Here is a 12400-nt window from a genome sequence, read left to right on the forward strand (position 1 = left end):
TTCTCTCCCCCCGTCTCTCTTTCTCCCTCTCTCTCTCTCTCTCCCTCTCCCCCCCTTTTTCCTTTTCCCCCAGGTGTCTTCTGCCACATGCCCATCACACCTAATTGCAGCTTCAGGAGAGCGTTGGTGAGGCAGGCACTTCTTGGCACTGTTGTCTCTTAGGGATTTAATTCATGTAGGATGTACATGTGGCCCTCAAGCCATGTCAGTGGCTGCTATAACTCCCAGATTCTAAAGGCTGGTCACCTCAGGCCCTAAAATTGTTTCAAGTCTAGGACAATTTAGTTTTGGGATAGAAGTGGCAATAATCATAGAGTTTGAGTCATTTTGTCAATGGAAATTAACCTCTAGCTCTCTGCTAATTCCACACAACAGTCCATGACATGCAGGCTATTTTTAGTGACTCTTAAATCACAGTCCTTTCAGACTATTATCAGGAGTGCTAGGCTTTGCTTTTACAAATGAGTAATATTCTCATCCAATTGCTAAATGTGTGTGTTTTGTGTGAGTGTCTCTGTGTGTGTGTGTCTGTGTGTGTCTCTCTGTGTGTTGATGTGTATGTCTCTCTCTGTATATCTGTCTGTGTCATTTCTTTGATGCCATTTAACTTTGGCTCTGTGTCTGATCAGCCAGGTAGAGGTGGAGCACACCTTTAGTCCCAGCACTCTGCAGGCAGCGGCAAAAGAGTCTCTCTATGCTTGGCCACTGGTCTATAGAGCGAGTTCCAGGGTAGCCAGGGCTAAAGAGAAATGCCATCTTGGAAAACAACAAAAGTCAATCAATTAATCAATCAATCAATAGAGAAAAAACCCAGGTCTCTGAGGATCATCACACATGGGTTATTTTATTCTGTTTCTTCCAATGGGAAAACTTACTGCCTTTAAAAAATTCTGTTATTTTTTTCTCTCAAGATTTAAAAACAAACAAACAAAGACAAGTAGGGAAGTAAAATATTCATCTGTCAATTAATACTTGTTTCTGCTTATTAGCATAACCTTTCTTTCTATCATTTAAAAAAAACTACTTCAAAAGTACAGAACAATGCAGAACATAGAAATCTCGATCAAAGATCTGAAAGGCTAAGCCTCCACCATCCTGATCCCAGCTGGGCTCCCAGGGCTTGTTTCTGTGCATTGCCAGCTGTGAAATGATTGAGACAATGCTCACATGTGCCTGCAGTCCCAGCCACCGAGGCAGAAAGACCAAGGCTATCATGGGCTAAATGGTGAGACTCTGTCTCCAGAAACAGACAATCAGGGCTTAGTGGGTAACGGTGCTTGCAGCCAAACCTTACAATCTGAATTCGATCCCCAGGACTCACATGGTAGAGGAAGAAAACTGAGTCACAAAAATTGCCCCGCCCTCTTACACACACACATACACACATGCACACACACACCAAATAAATAAACAAATATAAAGGCTCCCGAAGCCCCAGAGTCTTTGCGAACAGTTCTGCATCTGCCTCCCAAGTGCTGCTTGTAGGGATGTGCTACCACACACACTTATTTAAACAAATGCACATTTCCAATTCTTTTACTTTAACATATTACATTGTGTGATTTGAAGACCACAGTTGTAGTTCATTAGTTAGTCACAAATTCAATTTAGAGCGTTTTAATCAGCAAGCAAACTAACAAAGTTCCCCAAGGTAGGAAAAGATGGGCGCATCCCCAGGGCTCCTGTTACCTGTGGTGCCTCAGGAGTTTCTGTAATTTCTGTTTTAGCTGGGGACAGAGTTGTAAGCACTGTTAGGAGTCTTATTAATCATCTTAGTCCCATGTTTGTTAGAATTGGGCATCCAACTTTTATATTATGTTTCTGAGTGGGTATTGAGAATAATAAAACATATTCTACTTCTTCGTTTTAGCTTTAGAGGGAGTTCCTCCCTCAGGGTGATTCTCTGCCACCTAGGTTCACACAGAGAGAGGGCTTTGAATCTATTTAATGATAATGGTTCTAAGTGGTAAGTTGTGTGTGTGTATGTGTGTGTGTGTGTGTTCCCATATGGAAACACAAGGACAATCATGGGTGCCATCCACCTTTTGTGAGTGACAGGATTTTTCACTGGCCTGGCCTGGCACTCGCCATGTTGTCTGGCCAGGAAGCCCCAGGGATCTTTGTCTCTGCTGGAAAGGTCGTGAGAGTCCGTTCTCTCCCTCTGCTATGTGAACAGAACTCACCACGGGGCTGGAGCATGGCTCTGTGGGTGAGAGTGAGCGTTGCTCTTGCAGACATCTTGAGTTTGGTTCCCAGTATTCCAGGAACTCCCCATGCCTGAGTCTAGTGCAGATACTCTTTACCATCACAGCACACAGACACAGGTGCACGTGATGGAGAAGCATAAGAAGAAGTCTTCCCAGGAGGAAAAAGGGTTTACTGTGCCCCAGGTCTGGTACACACCCCTTCCCCCTATCAGACAGCACTTCCACTTTCTATCCAAAGTGCAGGCGAGGCACTATGCCACCGTGATGCCAGCCAGTTCTTTCAAATGGAAAAGGAAGGCACAGAGACCAAGCGAACATAAGGAATAGGTCCCCTGTGGCCCATTTTTATCAGTAGTAACTAACTTCATTACATAGTATTCAAATAACAGAGCACAGCATGTTTGTTAGAGTGTGTTGGGGCTCTTACTGTGTGTAACTTTATCACTTTTAAAGGAGTCATAATTTAGGAAGAGGGACTCAGGACTTCAGAGTGGAATGGCAATATTTCCAATCAACTGGCTGTTCAGGGTTCTTTTGCATAGACTCATGGGTCATCGGGGAGTTCTTTAAGTGCTGGTCTCTGTCAGCTGTAGTTTCCCCGCAGTGTTCAGCCGCAGAGAGTGTTCAATAGTGTAGAGGCTGAAGCAGCAGCAAGTGTAACTCCAGTCCTCCCTCACTCACTCAAGCCTCAGAGAATGGGACTGTCTTAGTCAGGGGTTCTGTTGCTGTCAAGAGATACTATGGCCACAGCAACTCCTATAAAGGACAACATTTAGTTGGGGCTGGTCTACAGTTCAGCTCAGACGGGAACATGGCCGCATGCAGATGGACATGGTGCTGTAAAAGGAGCTCAGAGTTCTGTGTCTTGACTGGAAGGCAGCAGGAGGAGAATGCCATACCCCCTAAAAGTGTCACTCCCTAGTGACCAAACATTCAAACATGAGTCTGTGGAGGCCATTCCTATTCAACCCAGTTTCACAGCTCTTCTCTGCAAATGGCACCACAGCCATTTGCTTGTTATCAAGATTCCTCAACCTTTGGAAGTGGCCAGAATTACAACTCTCAACTGAGGTCTGAGACCCTAGGCCCCAAGGACTTGACAGCTTCCTGGTGACTGGAACCTGCAGGCTGTCTCCTTTGGCTCCTCACAGCCTTTGATCTTGCTGGGGTCTCCGTTCTCTGAGCTCACTGCCCTTCCTTTCTGCCCAGGCCACTGAGCCATTCAGCTGCTGCCCTAGCCGTCTAGCAGCCTGGCCCCTTCTACAGTTTGGCCACTGTCTACAGGACTCCTCCATGGTAGTCGCTGCCCTCTCTTCTGTGTCTCATACTTCCTTCTCTGCTGCTAGCCTGGTTTATCTACGGAAAGTAGATAAGGAGAAGCCACTGGAGGGTCTGATGGTGGAAGACCAGAGTGGCAGGCAGCAAAGGAGAGTATCTCTCCGCTGACTCGCTGTACCTGAGGACTCTGCTGCTGTGGCCGGACAAGTATTTGCACCAGTCTCATCCATGTGTTTGGACTAGGCACAGCTTTGCCTTTTAGCACCACTCATGATCATAGAGCTCTCCACCTTCCTGATCCTGTGACCCTTTGATGCAGTCTCTCATGTTATAGAGACTCCCCCAACCATTAAATCATTTTCATTGCGACTTCATGACTAATTTTGCCATTGTGATGAATCGTAATTTAAGTATCTAACAAGCAGGATGTCTGATATGCAACCCCTCAGGGGGTCGAGACTCACAGGTTGAGAACCACTGCCATAGGAGGGGCTTGCCTTTGTTTTGGACCAGTCTCAGCAATACCTGTGCTAGACAACGAGGGGAAATGAGTGCATGTGCATAGCTGAAGAGAAGCGGACTGATTCCTACATGTTGTTCTCTTACCTTCACATTTATGTGTTTATATCTGTAGACACACTGTTGCATTGGTTCAACTTGCAACGTTTTCGCTGGTCTTTGCTGGTCTTCACTTTATAGAGAGAAATGTACCAAAGGACTTGTTGATTCTTGCTGCCTCTGCTGATTCATGCCAATTCAGTGGAGCCTTGTAGTTTCTGCTGTATGTTGAGGTTTCCTCTTCCCCAAATGGCTGTAGCTTGTGTCAGGTTGGTAGGAAACTACAGTACAGTATGTTCTAAAAGGCTGCCACTGGCCTTAGTTTGTTTATAGTGCAGGGTTGCAGCCCTCTGCTTCCACTATTAGTGTGTTTATATCTGTCTTATGTCTTGGAGACTTACGTTTGTGAGTAGCATGCATTCATTTATATTGGTTACTAATTTTTCCTAAGTTCCCTAAACCTAGGAGTTCCCAAGACTTCATTTCTATCATGTATGTATTTAGTTAGTTTTCTGAGACAAAGTCTGCTGTGTAGTCCAGACAGGCCTTAGGGTTGCAATAAACCTTAAATCCTCCTGCATGTTAGAATTTGTGGTATGGAGCTCTGTAAGAAGAGGCAGGTGGAAGAGTTGGAGGCCAGCCTGGTCCACATAGTGTGTTCCAGGACAGCCAGGGTTATGTAGACAGACCCTGTCTCAAAAAACAAAATCAAAACTAGAACTTCTGGTATGTACCACCGTACCTATTTTTCCCTTTTCTTACCTTTTTCCGTCATTTTTTTTTCTTGTCTTGTTTTCTCTTCATCCACCAGCTTCCCTTGTTTCAGCCATCACTTCCATAAAGAACCCACTAAATCTGTACCCAGGGCATTTCCAGCTCCCCACTGGGCATCTCCATCTGGAGATCCTCCGTGCACTCAGAGTTAGCATGTCAAAAGTGAACTCATCAATTCCCTATTAGACTTACTTCCAATCTCTCCTAGGTGCATCATGACGCTTAACAGAGAGGTCTGACTCTTTGGCTACTGCCTTTCCTCCGTTTCCCTCTTCCTTCCCTGTGTTCCCATGCCCCTCTTCTTGTCGGTGGGTGAGCCAGCTGCCCACGGCCACCTCCATTGCTGTTGTCTTCCAGCTCTCTTTCGACCCTTCCCTGCACTGCCCTAATTGCTGCCCTCATTATCTCTCCCCAGGCTGCTGGATGAGGTGCCTCCTCACTGGTCTTGCCTCTCATTTCCTCTGCATCCAGCATGCTGTCACCATGGTATTAGGCCCAGGGAACAGTTTTAGTCTTTAGCACTAATTGCATCACTCTTACTGACAAGCTGTCCAAGCCGCCAGATTGCTCTCAGAAGTCCAGACTCCACCTGAGTCCCAAGGCACTTCATCCTTTGGCTGTCTGCTTTACTGGGGCTTGTTTCTGTGAGTCTCATGCCTAAATGGATAGTTCCAGGTCTGAATCCGTTCCCACTTGCCCTTCTCGTCACCGCTTCTTGTGCTCCTTTCTGTGAGATGCTCCCTTTCTTACTCCACGGTAGCGATGGAGCCCTGACCTGCTCACTTCCCATTCTCTACTCCAGGAAGTCTGGCCATCTCTCGGTGGGCACTGAGGACCACCTCCAGCAGGGGGCTCTGCTCTGGGTGCTGGCAACTGTTCCTTACGAGATTGAGTAGATATTTAAGTATATTATGAGCGTCCTGCAGTAATGGCTTTCTTACATTTCCTATTCTTTGTATGTCCCTCCATCTTGACACATTTGTATTAAAACAATTTAAGAGGATGTGTTTTAACAAAGTGTCACGACAGTGGTTTGAGATGTTGAGGTAGAAAATTGAACTAAGGAAGAGATGTGTGTGAACCGTTGCAGATGTGATAGTGTGGCTGACCTGAGCCGGCTTCTGAGTGTGCCGCTCCCTGAGCCAGGGCTTTAATGTGGGAGGCTGCCTGATCCAAAGCCTTGTCTCAGCCTACCTTCCACGGACTCAGTTTCCCTCAAATAACTTGGTCATCTTAGATCTACACTAGAATTTTGGAAGAGGCAAAGCTTTCTACAGAGCAGGGCACGCATGGTAGCTCACACCTGTAATCCAGCACCAGAGCCAGCTTGTGCTACAAAATGAATTTCAGGCCAGCTTAAACTTCACAATAGCTTGGGTTTCTTGTTTGCTTGGTTTTTTGGGTGTGGTTTGTTTGTTTGTTTGGCTGGTTTGGTATGGTTTGGTTTTTACCCCCAAATATAATTTACAGATTTTTTTTTTAAAAATTAATAGTATTTAAAATTAGTTATACATTCATACTAAGTGATTTTTCTAGGACTGTCAAAAGTGCAAATTCTATTCAAGTTGAATTAAAATTGTTATTTTAGGTTTGACTCATCTCTAGATGTGCATTAAGCTAGTCCCATAATTCTCAGTGAGTATCACAAAAGCCACCTCTGCAGATGTCGATGCCCGCCACCACCTTGTCATCTTTCTACAACAGGATGGTTTGGTTTTGTTTCATTTCATTTGCTTTAATAAAATACTGTAGTAACTTCCCAGTGCCCCTTGGATAAAGAGCAAGCCTGTTGCTATAAACTGTTTAGGCTGGTGGTGCAGTCCCTGTGTCCCCTAGGTCACCGGCTACTAGGAGAAGGTACCACTCTTCTCCCCATCTCCTTCTCAGGTTCCTTTTGTATCTGTTCTCCTTTGGACGTCAGCTCAGTCACTGCTGCCTCCAGGATGCCTGTGCTTCCCTGATGTAGTCAACTCAGGATGAACTCTTGGAATGCTCTCTCTCTCTCTTTGTCCGTGGAAGCATTTATTATACTTGTGGCTTTACATTGTATTAGTGATTATTTCCATTTCTTCTGCTAGATCCTAAGCTCCATGCCTACTTTTGCTTGCCATAGCACCATAGTGCCTCACGCATGGAAGGCTTCAGAGTTCACTAGGCGAATGGATATGTGAGTGGTGAGGCTTGTTTATATCAATCGCACATAAACAGTTCTGCAGAGTCTTAGTGATGAGGGTTACATAGTGCTAAGTGTTGCTTTCATTTACAACACTAGTAACAGTGAAGGGCTTTTCGCTTTTATATTTGTTATACTTGTTGTTAGGAGATCAAATAATACAGTAAAACGAAATTATTGACAATCACAAAATAAGGAAAACTCCCAGATGCCTGTGGAATATAGCAGGGGCTGTGTTCCTACCCTTCTCTAGCAACATCAGTAGATGTTTTAAGCATCAGTAGATAGTCTTCTAGTCATGTCAAGCCATTTGATGTGCTGAGGCTCCGTCTCTTACTGTCATCTAAAGTCTGCCTGGCTTCTCCTCCCCATCCCCTTGTGCTAAGTCTCTCAGCTCCCCCCTGTACCCCTACAGCCTGCTCCTGCCATCATGTTCTCTGCTCCCCTCCACAGCCTCGCTTCCCCCTGTAACACCCACATGTTCTCCAGCTCAGTCCCTCTCCAGACTCTCTAGCTCTCATAGAAGTGGTGTTGCCACCCACTTAATACTTCTGGGTTCTCACGGCCTCATTCATTCAGTAAAGTAGTTCATACCACATGTGACTAGTGCATTTAATCTAAAGTGTTTTCTGTACAAAGACAGACCACATCTCTCTCACTAGTGTTGGACATGAATCGCTGTTCACTGAGGTTTTGACTGAATAAAATTGAGAATACAAGCATCACTGTTTTCCTACCCAACAGCCACACCTGTGGCACACAGGTTGAATATCATCTTTCAAAGTACTTGGGACCGAGGATTCCAGTGTCACGTTTTTCAGATTTGGGAGCATTTGCATGGACTTTAAACTGGTTGCAGATCCCTAGTCTGAAGTAGATATGCTTCGAAGCCCAGGAGTTGTGCAATCAGTCCCCCTATGACTTTGCCAGCCTCCAGGTATGGTTCTACTTGCCAGTACCCCTCCTTCATGGACGGCTGAGGCCGATTCTCCAAGAGTGACCTGGATTATAACATGTGGGAGTAGCACTGTCCATGGAGAGCCCGGAGGTTATGCCCAGGAGACAGACTTGATTTTCTCCTTTGGTTGTGAGTGAATATTAAGCTTTGGGGAGTTATCATATCAGTTTCTGTTTTAAATGGTGCAGTTTTTAATGGTGTTAATGGAGTTAAAGAGACTCTTTGGGGGGAACATTTCGTTTACTCAAACTATTCATCTGCCCTCTGGGTTGTTAACCCTAGTCGTATATGACTAAGAATCACAAGCTGTGCTTCTTGGAGCATTTTCTTGTTTTGCCCACCAGGCTTCACATATTCTTTCCCTCATCTTTCTGTACCACGTTCTGAAAGAGGCAAATGTTTCAATGAGATGTCATTGGGGTGGGAATTCCACTGGAGATCTACTACTTGGTGAAGTAGAAAAACTATGGGAGATCCTGTTCATTAGAAGAGTAGGGGAGACTTGATAGACAAGGCATCCAAAGCAGGAGACAGAAAATGTAAAAAAAAAAATTGAGAAAAAATAAGTTGCCAAAACAACAAAAAGAATGCAGCTTATGAAGAGTTTCCTGCCATGTGCCGCCATGGCATCCCATCCCATCCAGGTCACAGCCGCTGAGTCATAACACTGCTAATGACAAAAGAGCTTGCCAAGCATAGGCCCACTTGCCCTGAGTCCGCTGCTGCAGTCTGTCGCAGCAAAGCCAGCTAATTACAAAGGTCTAAGCTGCAGCATCCCCACGATATCAGAGCAGATGATGATTGTGAAGGAGAACCTAGAGTGCAACGTGGTTGCTGGGAGCTCACTAAGCCTGCAGAAGGCCGTGGATTCCAACCTGGCACCAGAATAAAAGGAAAAGGTGCACGGTAGGCACTAGCCAGAGACAGGACCCGGAAAGAGAAGGGGGCCATGTTACTTTAAAAAAACCTCTCCACGTTCTCTAGCTGTCTTCTGCTGCTTATGCATTCCTCTTTCCCCCTTATTCTCTTTATTAAAAACCAACAGTCCCATTGTCACGTCTTACAAGTTTGACCATTTTTATAGCCATCTACAGCTCGGTCTTCCCAGCCTTGGGAAAGTGTGTCACCTCTTCTCTGTGTGTTTGTTAACAGGGCCCTTGTGCACGACAGCCGGCATAACCTACAGCTGCGGGGCCTGGTTGTGCTGCTCATTTCAAAGGCCGCGGGGCCCAGTGCTGGGAACGCTTCGAGTCAGAACTACGACATGGTCAGTGGGATATACTCATGGTGAGTCTTCAGCATTGCTCTCCAGATTACGGAATCACTATTGGTTTCCTCGTCACTTTCTGATTCTAAGTCAGATAAAAAAAAAAAATTGTGTGTGTGTGTGTGTGGGTGTGTGTGTGTGTGCCCATTACTTATATTGCTTTTAAAAATAGAGTTGGGAGCCCCTGAGATGGCTCAGCAGTAAAAGTTGATAAACCTGGGCTTTTGACTCAAGGACCTTTGAGGTGGAAGAACAGAAGCAACTCCCAAAAAGCTGTTCTGTGATCATCGTGTGTGTGTGTGTGTGTGTGTGTGTGTGTGGGTGTGGTCTGGTCTGTACAGGCAGCCAGCATCATGGTAGACCTCTTTTTTTTCTTCCCATCTAGGAATCTTCAGAAGAAGGGACATACAGGGATCAGTTTCAGTGTTTGACTTGATTTGTATTTGTTTTATGTTGTGAGGTCACTAGACTTTATGAGTTACCTGTCAGCTCTTTCCAATGCCGCTAGAAGAGCTCACTTCACTCTTGAGAGAAAAAATTGCCAAACCCGGAGACATTCTCACATAGTACATGCAGCAAGTGCAGAAAGGTCAGACCAAGGTACTTCTCTCATTGTTCACCTGCTTTTTCTCTTTCAAATAGTTTGTTTCTCTTGTACATTAGGGTAGATGCTAACTAATTGGTATGTCCCCAGATCCTCTCGTAAGAATGTCTTGAGAATCTTGCAAATGAAAATCTGCTTACATGTCTATCTATCTCCTCCAAACTGCCTCTGTTAGAGCTCAAAACTTTTTTGTTTTGTTTTTTGTTTGTTTGTTTGTTTGTTTGAGACAGGATTTCTCTATGTAGTCTTGGCAGTCCTGGAACTCACTTTGTAGACCAGGCTGGCCTTGAACTCAGAAATCTGCCTGCCTCTGCCTCCCAAGTGCTGGGATTAAAGGCATGTGCCACCACTGCCTGGCAAGCTCAAAACTTTTACCTTATATATTTTGTAGAAAACTCGGACAAATTTAGCTCAAATTATGAAAGAAAATACACAAAAGTTTAGAATGACTATGAGCAACCCTGTGACAGTGGAAAGTGAGTGGCTCACACATCTCAATCCTGTCAGGAGTCCCACTGATTTCCTGTTTCCTGACTTTGAGCCTGTCCTGCTTGTCAGCTTTCAGTTTGTACATCCAGATAACTGTGCACATGTGTGAGAGGTAAATGCCTGCTGTGCACATGTGTGTGAGGTAAATGACAGATGTGCACATGTGTGTGAGGTAAACACCAGCTGTGCACATGTGTGTGAGGTAAATGCCTGCTGTGCACATGTGTATAAGGTAAACACCATCTGTGCACATGTGTGTGAGATAAATGCCTGCTGTGCACATGTGCGTGAGGTAAATGCCTGCTGTGCACATGTGCGTGAGGTAAATGACAGCTGTGCACATGTGCGTGAGGTAAATGCCTGCTGTGTACATGTGTATAAGATAAACACCAGCTGTGCACATGTGTATAAGGTAAACACCAGCTGTGTACATGTGTGTGAGGTAAACGACAGCTGTGCACATGTGTGTGAGGTAAATGACAGCTGTGCACATGTGTGTGAGGTAAATGACAGCTGTGCACATGTGTGTGAGGTAAATGACAGCTGTACTTGATTATTTCTCAGCCTTTTAAAAGCATACATGACAGGTGTTCAGAATCATTCTCATGTCATAGAAGATACAGCCATTCCAGAAGTCAAGATTTATCAAAAATCTACTAGATAGGAGTTGACAAAGTTGGGTTGAAATCCTGTTTTTATTGTTGATAGATAGTTCTGTAACTCAGGGGTGATAGCTGTATGCATGTGGTACCCCGTGATGTTTGCTTGGGCTTCTGCTTTTTTACCACCCTCTCTGAAACAACTCTATTGTCCATTCTTACATGAGTCTCAGCAGACCAAAGAGGATTTCTGTCTGGAAAATAATACTTATCAGGCATGGAAAAGCTTTCTGGAGAATACTGTGCATAGGGACACATGCCTGTAATCCCAGTGCTTGGAATACCAAAGTAGAAGAATCACATCTGAGGAGCTACAGAACAGACCCTGCCTCAAAAAAACCCCAAACCAAAGAACAACCCTTTCCCCCACCCCCAAACCCCAGAAATCTTTTAAAACAATCGAGATGAATTTTTACTTGAGTGCATAGAATCTCAGTTATGTTTAGGACTAACCCTAACATGTAATTCTAGGCCATTTTCTGTAATCAGACGTGATGTAGTAATTTATCAGTTGCCTGGGTGTTTTACACACTTGCTAATGTAAAAAGTAATTTGGCTTAGGAGTTTGGTAGGCCACCAATTTGTTTCTGTACCACTGAAGTCAATTTGTTTGTCTCCTGCTTCCTTAATTATTCAAGTGTAACTTTTGCTGGAGGCTTGTATCTATAATGCCACAGTGAATTATTTAACATTTGAGAAAAGTACTGATTTGGGAGCTTTTTAATTTACCTCCAACTACTGGGATTTATATTGTTGGTGTTTTGTTTCTCTTTAGCTTGACTTTGATGTCAGCTAATGGGACCTGAGTGAGTCACCTAAGGGACCCAAAGTGAGTTAGGTGATCATTTTTGTTCGGCCTCAGGATAAAACTGATGCTGCAAACTTACCACATAATAGCTAAGATAGACAGAATGTAGGCTACAATGGGATAAGTGTACCTGGGGGAGAGGCACGAGACCCATATTTATAAACATGTGCTATAACCATCTATCCAAGCCTGTGCCAACAGTATCGGGTTTAGAGTTTATTTTATTAATCTTAACCTTAAAAAAATTAACTATAAGGCCAATAGCGCATCCCATAATGGCTGGAGACAGACCTCAGTGGTCAGGTACTTGCCTTAGCGCTCTGTAGTTCTTGGGCTCAGCAGCTGGAGTCCTTGGGCTCAGGTGCTCCACTCCTTGGGTTCAGGTGCTCCAGGCCTTGGGTTCAGGTGCTCCAGTCCTTGGGTTCAGGTGCTCCACTCCTTGGGCTCAGGTGCTCCAGGCCTTGGGCTCAGGTGCTCCACTCCTTGGGCTCAGGTGCTCCAGTCCTTGGGCTCAGGTGCTCCACTCCTTGGGCTCAGGTGCTCCACTCCTTGGGCTTAGGTGCTCCAGTCCTTGGGTTCAGGTGCTCCACTCCTTGGGCTCAGGTGCTCCAGTCCTTGGGTTCAG

The 12400-nt window shown here is 45.0% G+C and overlaps 1 protein-coding gene across 3 annotated transcripts in view; it reads left to right on the forward strand.

Moving 5' to 3' along the window:
- Positions 1–12400, forward strand: part of Pdss2 (decaprenyl diphosphate synthase subunit 2) — a 233881-nt gene that overhangs the window by 71041 nt on the left and 150440 nt on the right. For all 3 annotated transcript variants that reach the window (XM_031348481.1, XM_031348483.1, XM_031348484.1), the window contains exon 2: positions 9101–9235. In XM_031348481.1, the coding sequence (XP_031204341.1) occupies positions 9101–9235 (135 nt within the window). The remainder of the gene's footprint in view (positions 1–9100; positions 9236–12400) is intronic.

Source organism: Mastomys coucha, unplaced genomic scaffold (assembly GCF_008632895.1).
Source record: "Mastomys coucha isolate ucsf_1 unplaced genomic scaffold, UCSF_Mcou_1 pScaffold3, whole genome shotgun sequence".
NCBI classification, from domain to species: Eukaryota; Metazoa; Chordata; class Mammalia; order Rodentia; family Muridae; genus Mastomys; species Mastomys coucha.